Below are 13280 nucleotides of genomic sequence, written 5' to 3'. Positions count from 1 at the left end.
TTCATCTCAAAGGCAATTGGTAGGCTGGCGCATCTTTGCTTCTGTTTATATACATTACCAGTCAAAAGTTTTTAAAGAAGTCTCTTCTGCTCACCAAGCAACTATTATTATTGTTTTTTAAATAACAGCTTTATATTTTAATATATTTTAAAATGTAATTTATTCCTGATCAAAGCTAAATTTTCAGCATCATTGCTTTAGTGTACAGTGTTGCATGATCCTTTAGAAATCATTCTAATATGCCGATTTGCCGTTCAAGAAACAGAAAGAAAGATCCAAAGATCAGCATTTATTTATTTATTTATTTATTTATTTAGGGGAAAAAAAGATTTCTATTTCAGATAAATGCTGTTCTTCTGAACTTTCTATTCATCAAAGAAACCTGAAAGATTTCTGAAGGATCATGTGACTGCGGTAATAATGCTAAAAATTCAGCTTATATAATAAGATGAATAAATTCCATTTTAAAATATATTCAAAAAGAAAACAGTTATTTTAAATTGTAAAAATATTTCAAAATGTAACTGCATTTGCTGTGCATCGGATCAAATAAACACAGGCTTGGTGAGCAGAAGAAACTTCTTTAAAACACATTAAATATTAAAATGCTGAGCATTTTTTTTAAATTATTACATAAATATACTCTTGTGAAAAAGTACACTTTAGCATACTTTGTAAGACAGAGTATTCCTTATAGAATTGGAATGGAAGAAATAAATATTTCTTATTTTTTATGGAACATTATTCAGTAGTTTTATGGACATTTCCTCTTAACTCTAAACCACAACACAAATGAAGTGCAAAATTCACAATATTCAATATTTTTTTTCAAAATCAATATTTTTACATTATGTCATTTTGGTTGAAATTTGTATGTACATGAAAATCTGTAATGACAAGGTTAATAAATAAATAAATATATTTCCACCAAATTCAATAAATTAATTTAATAAATACATTTTTAATAAATATAAATCCACACAACCCGTTTCATCCTGCATGTCATTTTTATTATTTATTTATTTTTATTTAATGTCAACATGAAATGACATGGAGCGACATCAAATGCGACATTCAGTGTAACATCTAACATGATGATGTGAATTCACGCTTTTAAGATATAAATAAATAATCTTTCAGTGGTAAAACATCTACAGTAATATAATCCATGTGTTGCATAATTGTATATATTAAGCTATCAATTAAATATTAAACATATAAAATAACATAAGATTCACTTTTTGTTTTTGTTTTTTTATTTGCTTTTAGCCAGCAATTATTTATTAGTATAGTTATGACACCTACCAGCAGGGGCTGAGTGTCCCATTCTAACCAGTCGAGCCTTGCATCAGATTTTCCGCTTTTTATTTTGACTTGGCAGTCTATCCATTTCTGCATTTATTTATTTCCTTCTGTCATCAGATGTTCATTCTTCTCTGTTTTCCTACCTTTACAGATTGATGACAAAATGGAAAACATACTTGCAGTAACCCAAACACAAGCTAGGGGGCAACAGTAACCACTGAACAGATGGTAAGGACAAGAGACACGTCAACACAGGGATATGTAGACACACTTCCACCCTTCTTGTAGCGGCCCCTAAATGAGAAATTACACACTCAGTGATTTGAGTGATGAGCAACTGAAGCAGATGGCTCAAGAATCTAGGCTGTACATGTAAGCTGAAGTGTTTGCATGTGGATTTACAACAGTGAGTTATGATATGCAGGAGACTGGTGCAGAAAAAAAAAACTTTTTGTTGTTGTTGTGTTGCTGTACAGTATGATACACATTTTTTTTATTTTACTTGATCTTGATTCTAACAGCTGTAATGCAATTTTAAATCCTCTATTAATAAACCGACGCCTTAGAATTATAAGGTTATATCTGCATTATTGAGCACTTGAGCAAATATTGAGACTTCTGAAGACAGTTTTCTAAATAGAGGCCCAAAATGTACACAGCTTACAAAAGAAACATCACATAATGTAAATAAGTCACAGAATGAGACTATGTGAAAAACTTAATTTTGAAAATAATGTCAGATCCTTATAATTCTAAGGTGACGAAATGAATCCATCAATTAATTAGTCAATGCACAGCCATCTTTTTAGCATGCATGACACCTGATGTGCTGCCTGCCACTTCTGTTCTTGATTTATTAAGAATAATAAACACACAATCTACAGTCTATAAAAAACTGGTTAGTCTATAAAAAGCAAGCAAAGTCTCTGATTCACCTGTTCCTACAGATGGGATCCAGCTGCTGTGGAGTTGGAGAATGAAGCCTGGCTGTAGATCTTTCCATTGGGATGACAGCCGTGGGAATTTTCCATATACGGATGGAGGTTACGTACGTTTACATCTAAAGCAAACATTTTTGTCTGTAAATAGAAATGTCTGACGGTGAACGGGAGTATGCTTTAAAATTGTGCATTTAGAAATTAGGGGTAAACAAATGTAATGAAATTTTCCTGGAACTATTGTGTATAATCTCCCTCTTCCCACTGGAGTAGGAGCAGCTGGTCATCTTCAACAAATGTTGCCCTGCTATAAATGGCAACCCAGACAGCTGAATTATGGGCCTAACCCACTTCTTTTTCTGCAATATAGTCTTTTTATAAGACTGGCGATCATAGCCTTTTAGAGGCTCTGGTTCACAAACTGGAAAAGCATACGGGGTATTTGTCTCGCTCTGTTTATCCATTATACTGATGAATGTTTTGCCTCTAACAATGTATTTTGCAGTACACTGTAAAACACAGTTGATTTATTCAAATGACTGTTTGCGTAGACTCGTTTGTCTTCAAATCCTAACTGAATTCAGCATTTAATCTTGTGTAATATGTGATTACATAAAAATGAAATGAATCTGGTGTACTTCTAGTTGGTCATGGAATTATCTGAATGTTCTGGGTTCAACCTTCTTATCATTTACAATTTATTGTTGCAGAAGAGAGTGCATCGCATGCTAAAGATGTAAATTTACATTCTTTAACATTTCTTCAAGGGTGAATGATGTAAGCTGGTGTGAATCTCTATACTAGCAGTTTTGACTTGTGTTAGTGACCTTGTGACCTTTTTGACTTAAATGTCCTTCACTGTCCACAGCAATATCCAAAGGTTTAAAGTATTGTTTTACAATACTTTACTTATAATACTCACAATTTATACCAAATAAAATATTTTAGAGGTTTGCATAACTACAACATATGTAATTTTATAGGGCTCATCGGATGCAAAACTCACTTTTACATGTTGTTTGGACATAAATGTGTGTTGGCAGTGTGTGTACACATTCACTCTATAATGCTAAAAATCCACCCAGTGTGTGTGTGTGTGTGTGTGTGTGTGTGTTTTTTTTTTTTTTTTAATCCCTATTAAATCAAGCCATTTTCAGATTCTTGGCTGTGTGACAATTGTTGATTGACACAAAAGTCTTACCTTAGACCTGCCCTGAGTGAGCTGTAAACAGTCCGCCATTGTTTCAATGCCAGAGTACACAAGAACGTCTCCTAAGCGACTGAGGTGTTTTGTTGTTGGATGCAATAATGAACATTGCAGCCGTCATTAACTCCCAACATCTGAGCAGCTAAAGACGCAGTGGATTACTTTAATTTTTGAAAGGAATGCGCCTCCCGATCTTCCTAAATGCATCTATATTATCTATATTCGTGCAAACCATTAGTGATCCAGCTTCACCTACAGAAAAAGTGAGTATAAGGTTTTTTTTTTTTTTTTTTTTTTTTTGAATATCTGCAAATCACATTTCCTAATAATGTGCTAGTTAGCAAGGTCTGCAGCAAAATGCGGCTAAAGTTAACAGTCTCTCAGAGAATGGCTGGTCACCCCACAGAAGAGTGGGGCGGGTTGCACAGAGCTCATTAGCATTTAAAGGGACATGCACTGCTCTGAACAGTGCTGTTTTTGACAAGGTAAAATGGGTGTTGTTTTACACTACCACAGAGAAATTTTAACCAACGTATGTTATAGACTTTTCATTAAGACCCTAAAGAATCATATCAACTTGTGGAAAATGGGCATCCAATGACCCCTTTGACACCGTGTCTACACCAGACAAAATACAGTAGAACCCATTATAATCATTGATGCTGTCTACACTGGATGCGGTGCGGTGCGACACAACAAATCCTCGAAAGTAAACTGCTACCGCATTCTATTTATGACGTGCTCACAAGTTCAAATGAGTTGCAACAGTTGCTTTGCTGCGTCCAGTGTAGACAGACTTTAGCTGTTGCGGTGCGACGCGAAACTGTTGCGTCCAGTGTACACACGGTGTAACCCTTTCACTGGTGTTTTTAAAATACTGTATCTGACCCCCCAGAGTGAGTTTTTTTTTTTAGGCGACCATTATTTTAGAACGTTCCCTTTATTATTTCCATGGCGACGCGTCATGATTGTTACGTGACACACCGCAGCCACTATAGGGCTGTATGACAGACGTATCGCTTTTATTAAGTTTTTCCTTTTTTCATTCAAAATATTCACACACTTGCTTACCATGTCTTCAACTATCTGATATTCTGATTCCAGATACGTGTGTGTGTGAGTGTATTTTGCCGTTTTAAAACCTTTAGAAATGATCTGGATTGTGATCTATAACGTGAGATGGGCGCGCAGAACCTGATTTTACCAAGTACAACATGTTCCTGGATCAACATCTTTGTTGACCCTGGAACAACATGTTGATTAACTAATCAGATTTGAAAAAAACAGTTTATAGTTTTTGTGAAGTTTATGCTTACAATCAGTGTTTGGTGCTTGTACATCAGTGTCATTCATCTATCTATTTTAGGGATTAATGGGTAAGGTTAGGTTTAAGTGTAGGGTAGTGATCAAGATTAAATTTTTGGATTAAAATGTTGTTCCAGGGTCAACAAAATATGTATATGTAAATGTAAATGACCCAGGAACACATCTAACTCAGCAAAATCAGGACGTGCAGATGGGCGCAGCCATGTTTGTTCACGCTGCTGTTCAGAGAGTCCTGTCAGCCGGATTTACAGCACCTAAATTCACCAATTTATCCCAAAATACATTCAAGTAAGTGGCTGGTGAACTGGGAAAGGAATGGAGTGAATTATATAATTTTACTTACACTATGTGTATCTGATATGAATAAAACACGTCTGCAAATTATACTTGAATGGATTGTTATTGCTGTTTATGTCTGAAACCTAAAAAAAAAATTATGTGGTTGAAAACACTGCATAATTGTGATTATATGACAAGCGCAGCATCAGCCAACGGGCAAAAACGCAATTTGAATTTGGCAGTTGCGTGACGTCACCAAACGTTCTAAATCCCATATGTGGGGCCGTACTCCCAGGGGCACAGAAACAGAAATCCCATGTGGGGACAGTACTGCTCAAAAGGTTAAGATCTGATTAATTTACACAACCTTTAGAAATAACAATTTTAAATTAGGCTTTCATATATATTTAGATAAAGAAAACAAGCAGTTTTTCAAGGGATAGTTTACCTAAATGTGAAAATTATCCTATGATTTACTCACTCTCGAGCCATTTAAGTAACTTTTAATCTGAGTTATATATTTAAATTCCCGGTTCTTCCAAGCTTTATAATCGCAGTGGACAGTGGTCATTATTTTGAAGCAAAATGAAGTGCGTCCATCCATCATTAAAGTGCTCCACACGGCTCTGGGGGGTTAACAAAGACCTTCTGAAATAAAGCAAAGCATTTTTCTTAGAAAAATATCCATATTTACAACTTAAAGCGTAACCTCGAGTAGGATGTAGGCGACGTGACGAACATGGCATGGTGACGAACGTGAAAGCACAGGGGAGACAACAAAACAAAACACTCATCATGCATAAGAGGTACAAACAAGGATTTGTAAATAAAAATGCTGGGGAACTTCGATATAAACCAAGAGGACTGTTTTCCTTTGCTGTAAACAAAACTTGGTTCTCACGAGGCATATTCTAACTGGAGCTTAGGTCCTACATCATCCGCTCAAACACGACTCTCTCGTGAACATCCATACGACAGTAGTGGAAGCTAGAGATTCCGATTTATAAAGTTGTAAATATCGATATTTTTTTTTTATTTAAACACATTGCTTCATTTTTAGAAGGCCTCTGGATCCATGTGAAATACTTTCTATGATGGAATGGATGCACCGTTTCGCTTCAAAATCTGGACCACTACCCACTGCCGTTATAAAGCTTGGAAGAGCCTGGACATCTTTAATATAACTTTGATTGTAGTTGTCTGAAAGAAGAAAGTTATATACACCTAGGATGGCTTGAGGGTGAGTAAATTATGGGGTAATTTTCATTTTTGAGTGAACTATCCCTTTAAAGGGTTGAATTAAAGTAAGAAATATCTTTTTCCATCATTTTTATCTTATTTTAAAGGTTGTTTTGTATTATTTTTAATCACTTTGTGTCATCTTGATGACCCCATGAAGTCTGCCGAGTCCCTGTGGTTCAGAACTACTCTATACCATCTCTGGTGATGCATGAATGTCATTGCTTAGACAGTGATATGAGAGAATAATAGAAACCTGCCTTAACCCCATCACATTTTCATTATATAATTCCTCTGATACACTATGACCATGCTAAATAAGATGTGGGTGATCCTTTTGTTCCAGAGCAGTTTGTTCCTGTCAGACTAAAAAGTCCTAGTTGGCGTATAACTGATTAACGTTCAACAAAGGCTTGTTATGCCAGATTCTGTCAGTATGAACATGTCAGATTACCAGCCATACATGTTGCAGCAGTGTTTCAAAATGCTACACAATCGAAATGTTAGCCCTGACATTGTGCGTGCACTGTAGCTGACTCCAACACTCAGAAACGCAGTGTTCCAAGGGCATTGGTGGTGGCAGCGGCTGTTACCCTGTCAGAGAATATGATATGTACTCAGACTGACAGCCTCTGAAAGGCTTAATGGAGTTCTGCAAGCTAACCATGCAAGCCAACAGTCTATTTCCTCCCCCAATGACGACTGAATGATATGACATTGCATTACTTGCTACACGGAAAAGACTCAATCATCGTTAGGTTACAAAATACATATATCAGAAAGACTGAGAAATACTGTTAGGAGCTTATGAGCCTAAGCTGAAGACATGCTCCACTTTGATCTGGAGAGGAATGGTGGTGTAACAGCTTTCACAGACACCATCTATAATAAAAACACACTGAGCTGGTTTGAGCTTCTCTGCTTGAGAGAGAATAAAATACACGTTCCATAGGGTGATATTATATAAGTAAAAACTATTTTATTTACTTTTTTTCTTTCCATATTTTAAATTTGAACTTTTTCTTACAAAAAATGACAAATTTTAATTGAGAAGTTCACTTCCAGAACCAAAAATTACAGATAATTTACTCACCCCCTTGTCATCCAAAATGTGCATGTCTTTCTTTTTTCAAAATACAGTTTAAATACAGCTTCAAAGGGATCTAAACAATCCCAGCTGAGGAAGAAGGGTCTTATCTAATGAAACAATCATTTATTTTCTAAAAACATTGACAATTTATATATGCTTTTTAACCTCAAATGCTCGTCTTGTCTAGCTTTGTGTGAACTCTGTGCATTCTGGTTCAAAATCATCCTATATCGCTGTTTTACCTTTTTTTTTGTAAAGGGTGTTTGACGCTCCTTGTGTGTTCACTTTGTAAACACTGGGTCGGTACTTCTGCAGCAATGTATGACAATTTTAAAATTGGAGGAAAAAAATGAGATGGGAGTTTTTCAATATACCCTAACTGTCATGAATAGTTCATGCAGAGCTAGACAAGACGAGCATTTGAGGTTAAGTTTATAAATTGTCATTTTTTTAGAAAATAACCAATCATTTTGCTAGATAAGACCCTTCTTCTTTGTCTGGGATCATTTAGAGCCCTTTGAAGGTGCATTTAAACTGCATTTAAAAACTCACACCATTGAAGTCCACTATATGGACAAAAATCCTGAATTTTTTGCCTCAGAAATAAAAAAAAAAATAATCTTTACGACTGAAGAAAGAAAGACATGAACATCTTGGATGACAAGGGGGTGAGTAAATTCTCTGTAGTTTTTTTTTCATTTATTTTGTACATTTTGGAAGTGAACTTCTCCTGTAGGAAGTTTTATTTATTTAAATTATATTAAATTTAACTTCATTTAAGTATTGTTCTTTTTTTAAATTGGGTGAATATCATACAAAATAATATACTGCCCTCCAAAAGTTTGGAAACACCCCTGGCAAAGTGTGGTTTTGGACGATATCAGCATAAATCCTTATCATTTTTTGGTGCAAATACATTAAAGTAACTTGACATTATCATTGAAGACCAGCAATAATAATTTTCATTTTGATTACATAATAATGGCAATATATACATGTCAAAGTCAGACATGCCCCTTTGCCAGCTGTGATGCCTGGTTACAGGTTCAAACTTGGCCCAGGTTTTTAAAAGATTTTTGGGTCAGCACACCTTAATAGCTTCAACAACTGATCGCCAATTACGTTTAGAATACAATGAATTTAGGCCCATATTATGCAGAGCTGTAATAGCTTCTGCTGGATATTTTGATGAATCGAAAATTTAAGTTTTTTTCTATGTATGAACTTGTTTATGTAATAAAATATGTTTTCGTAGTTTGTGTTGTCCCTTATCAGGAGGGCAGTGTACAAAATGTGAGACAGAGCTAAATGTTAATGTTTTGATAATTGAAACTTTTCTTTTACACAATCATGTTAATATTTTTTATATACATTTTTTATTTTAAGTCAGTTAAACTTGATTTTAAGAAACAGAGTGAGTATCATATTGTGCCATATTAAATGTGAGAGACAGCTAGAATATGATGTTTTGGTAACTAATTATTTTTTGCTCATTAAAACTTAATTTTAGGTGAGCAAGCTGCTTATTTCATGTAACAGAATAAAACAAGTTTATTAAAATGCTTTGGATTTTAAATAGCACATTAATAAAAGTATAAGAAGAAAGTTGATAATCGCGCCTGTGAACTAATTTAGATCACCTCCCTTAGGTCGGTCAGAGAGTACAGTTCATAAATAGACAGACACTTAAGTTTTACACATGGGTCAGTGAGTCCATAACAGTAAGTGAGTGAGCCAGTCTGGCCATGTGTGTGGGTTGCAAGTTTTGTCTACATGGGGTCTTTAGCAGCTGTTCTAAATAAGTATTTTTAAAGTGAGTTAATGTGTGCTTTAGAAAGCCTTCTCTCAAATTTCAATACAAATTGTGCACACAACCTACCATTATTCCAAATAAATAGGCCTAAACAGATGTGATTATACTGCAGATATACTACTGCTTGCAGAATCTGCAAAATCATCAGCAGATAGATAGATAGATAGATAGATGTTTACATATATATATATATATATATATATATAATATATATATAATCACAAATTAACCCATTCATAAGTTTACAGATAGATAGATAGATAGATAGATAGATAGATAGATGACTACTAAGGTCTAATGGGTACTGCAAGTTTTGTTTTTAATAATTTATGAATTTGCCATTACTGCTTTACGCAAACAGCTCAAATGGAGGACTGTACCTATCAGCTCTCTAACTGTTTTGTTTCATTTTACGTATCATGTTAAGTATTAAGTGTTATTTGGAAACCTAGATGACGAATTATATTGTCATTAAATATGGTAATAGCGACTATGTGCTTTCATAAAACGGTCAAGAGAAAATGATAGTAAAACAAATTTATAAATAGCCTACGTCTTGTCTAAAATGTGAAAATTCTCCTTGACAGAAGGACTCATGCCACAACGTGTCCTCCTCCCCCGAAATAGTATCCGGTACCCAAGGCGTGGTGTTGTCTACGTTGTGTCTACATGTGCTACAAACCACAGCGAAAATACGTACATCCAAACTGTCAGTCAGGAAGTGCTCCGCCTTTTCTAACGTTCCATTGGACAGGTCAGCAAACGCGCTGCGTGTGATTGGTCGACGCCGCTGTCTGTCAGTTTTCAAGCGTTTCTCTGCTTCCTTGCCGCTGAGCGATGTTTTGAAGGGGAAATGGGTTCAGATTTCTTTGATGGGGACGGAAGGGGGAAGTAAATAATTGAAATGTCTCTGATATCTGGCAAATATACATTAAGGGAATATCAACCAGCGTCCTTGCCGTATCCTTGCTCCTGAAAAAAATCGACCGGATAACCTCCTGGATTCGTAAGACTGAAGTTTGAATCCTGTCCACTCCTGTCTTTGTTAACGTACAGTAGTCGTACAGGGGACGTCCGTAATAAAGTATAGAATAAATGACAGTCCCATTGACACGAATAGCTTAAAATTGTAATGACTTTATGTTTACTAGTCTGTACTGTTGTGATAAATTGTTGGCTAACAGGCGATGGAAAGCGGAGGGTCACAATCTGGTTTGTGCGAACAAAGGATATGTTAACTTGATCGAAACAGATCAATGTGTGTATTATCAATAGCGCGTTTTCCAAAAGCGGAAATTCTGGACTTGATATCTAGAAGTGGCCATTAATGTGGCTAGTGTTAGAAAATCACACGGAAGAAGATGGCAGCAACTAAAGGCAAAGCTGGACTAAATAATGAAAGCAGTTCTGGTCGGGATAGTGGCAGGACAGACGCAGGCAGTCCCACGTTATCCGCAGCGGCCGCATCCCTGACCACCAGCAGGACCTACACACTAGATGACCTGGACACCATTGCCACTGTTGGTAAGTTAGCCCCTCTGAATCCAATTAAAACACGTTTTCATCAACAGATATTTCCCAGAATGTTTTCATATTTTCCTAAATATGTACACACGTTTGTCCTACCACGTGACTTTTTCGTATGGCATTTCAAGGGTTAGTTTTTTATCATAAGGTTACTATGTAGACTACCCAAATATACAAAGAGCTATATAGCAGCATATTAAGTTGCCCTGGGAATTCCCTTGGGGATGACTGCAGTAATAGGCTGTCAAGTACACCTGCATTCTTGCTTTACCAAAACAAGATCTAAATATAGTTCAAAGATATGCTTTGTTACTTCTGTCACATTTAAGCTTATTTAATATTTGAGGCCATTCATGAAAACTAACTGATTGATTTTAACTGCATTTTTGAAAGTGAGTCTCAGGTGGGAAACCTCGGAAGTAGAGGTAAACAACATGAAGTCGTGTGCCTTTTAGGAGTGCAAATTTTTTTATTTATTTATTTATTTATATTTGAAAGGATGAATGGTATTAAGGTTTTGACAAATGAAAATGTCTGATGGATAAGCATTCACAAAGTTAAAGTCTAATTTTCACAACACCAGGAAGTTTTTTTGAAAAAAGTATTTTCACAATTGCATCAGCTGAATGCTTAACACCCAAGTACACAACAGTACAACCTATTGTTGAAGCTTATAATACAACCTATTATTTCTCCTAGCCTAGTTTTCATTTGCATCGACAATTACTTAAGTACAGCTCTTCTATGATTAATATGTGTTCATGATTTCTGTTAAAATTCAAATTGATATTTTGATACATGGTCACACATGTCAGCACAATACAATTGTGCTGATATCATAATAGAGAAAAAAGCCTAACTTAAGCATAAAGCAAATAAATGAATACTTTTATTAATCAAAAATGCATTAACAAAATGACAGTGAATTTTACAAAAGATTTCTTTGTGTTCATCAAAATGCATCATGATTTTCACAAAAATGTTAGGCAACACTGATAATAAGAAATGTTTCCTAAGCAGCAAATGATTTCTGAAGGATCATGTGACACTGATGACTGCAATAATGGCTGCTGAAAATAATTATAAATGACATATAAAATATATCAAAGTAGAAAAGAATTAAATTGTTATAATATTACACAGTATTTCTGTTATTGTGCTTTTAAAAGTCCACCCCCTCAGCAGCCGAAATCCTCTTCAAAATCCAACCTATAATGTTTTCCTAGCCTACATTTTCTAGACCGGTGTGCAGAATGTCTAATAGTATAGCAAACAGCAAAAGTACTTTGTTATTTACTACTTCTAATTTGTTATTTATAGTAGTGCTTTTCTTGTCTTTAAAGCCTAGTGAGAAAACTCAGTATCATGTTTTTTTTTTTTTTGTTCTTCCTTTTCCTTCCGCCCCTGAAGACCTCACTATTTTAGTTCACTCACACCCCTAACACATTTTAATTAGTTTCATTACACACCTTCTCTTCTACTTCCTTATTTAGCGGTGAAAAGTAATTTAAATACATACATGCCGTGCACACATATGGAACAAGGTCCATGACAAGATGTAAATCTCATGTGACTGAATTGTATCTGTTAATAGAATGCTCCGTTTCTAAACAAGCCCCTCTATTTATATTGAACTACATGGCAACAACATGTTAACTCATTTCTGAGCAGCAAGTACTTCCTGGTTCTCATTAGCACCATGTGATTTCAGGCAGAAGCTGACATGATTATTACTCAAGCCATAGAACAAACATCATGACTAAGAGAACAAACTACATCAGTCTGGTTCCACCAGTGATGATAGATGAGAGTCATGTCACGTACATCTAGAACACAGCTAATATTAGTCCCGCCAATTTTTTTAAGGCTTTGCTGTCTTAGTTTTTAGTAGCTGTGGTGGTGATATCTAACTTTTTTAGCTGGACCGTATGGAAGTGAAAGGACAGCTCATTGTTTAAAGGCCTCAGGGCAAGGAGGAGAGCAGTTCATATCTGGGAAAAAACCAGGTCAGGTCTGAATGTGTACACAGGCATTTTACACATGTGTCAGCATGTTTTGCTTTTGGTTTACTGGTGTTGGCTATTGTCACGTATTTTGATGACAGTTGATAAAGATTCTCCTTGTTCCTTTTTTACCCTATAATCAACAGTTGCACAGTAACAGTTAAAAAGGATAAGCTACAATGGTTAAACATGTCAGCTGTGAAGACAGCTTGATGAACTTCTCAGTGACCAGAGCTGAAACTAGTAGAGCAGTATGTACAACTTGTTCAGCTGAAATATACCCTGAACAGCATATCAAGTTCATTTACCCAAATTTATGTTCTGAAACTTATTTTTCAGCTAAATGAAAACTTCAATTTTTGTTTTGGTAAAAATAAACAAATAAATAAAAACATGCACACATTTTAGTTTTGGTGATGCACTGAAATAAATTCTCATAATTACAGATTTTGCCTTGTAGTTGCAACATTGTCACACTATGACTTTTTGTCAAACTTTAAACTCTAGCTCACATTATCATTTTATTCATTTGTTTTCTTTTAAAGCAGAAACT

General features: G+C 35.2%; 1 protein-coding gene across 1 annotated transcript in view; it reads left to right on the top strand.

Annotated features, from left to right (window-relative positions):
• Positions 1-10036: 10036 nt before the first annotated feature.
• prkx (protein kinase X-linked) overlaps positions 10037-13280 on the top strand; it is a 46183-nt gene continuing 42939 nt past the window's right edge. Inside the window, exon 1 of the mRNA XM_051113439.1 lies at positions 10037-10721. Coding sequence (XP_050969396.1) covers positions 10559-10721 — 163 coding nt within the window. The 5' untranslated portion in view covers positions 10037-10558. The remainder of the gene's footprint in view (positions 10722-13280) is intronic.

The sequence above is a fragment of the Labeo rohita genome, chromosome 1, assembly GCF_022985175.1.
Source record: "Labeo rohita strain BAU-BD-2019 chromosome 1, IGBB_LRoh.1.0, whole genome shotgun sequence".
NCBI lineage: Eukaryota > Metazoa > Chordata > Actinopteri > Cypriniformes > Cyprinidae > Labeo > Labeo rohita.
Note: the sequence above shows the minus strand (reverse complement) of the source record. Positions and strands in the feature narration are given on the sequence as shown.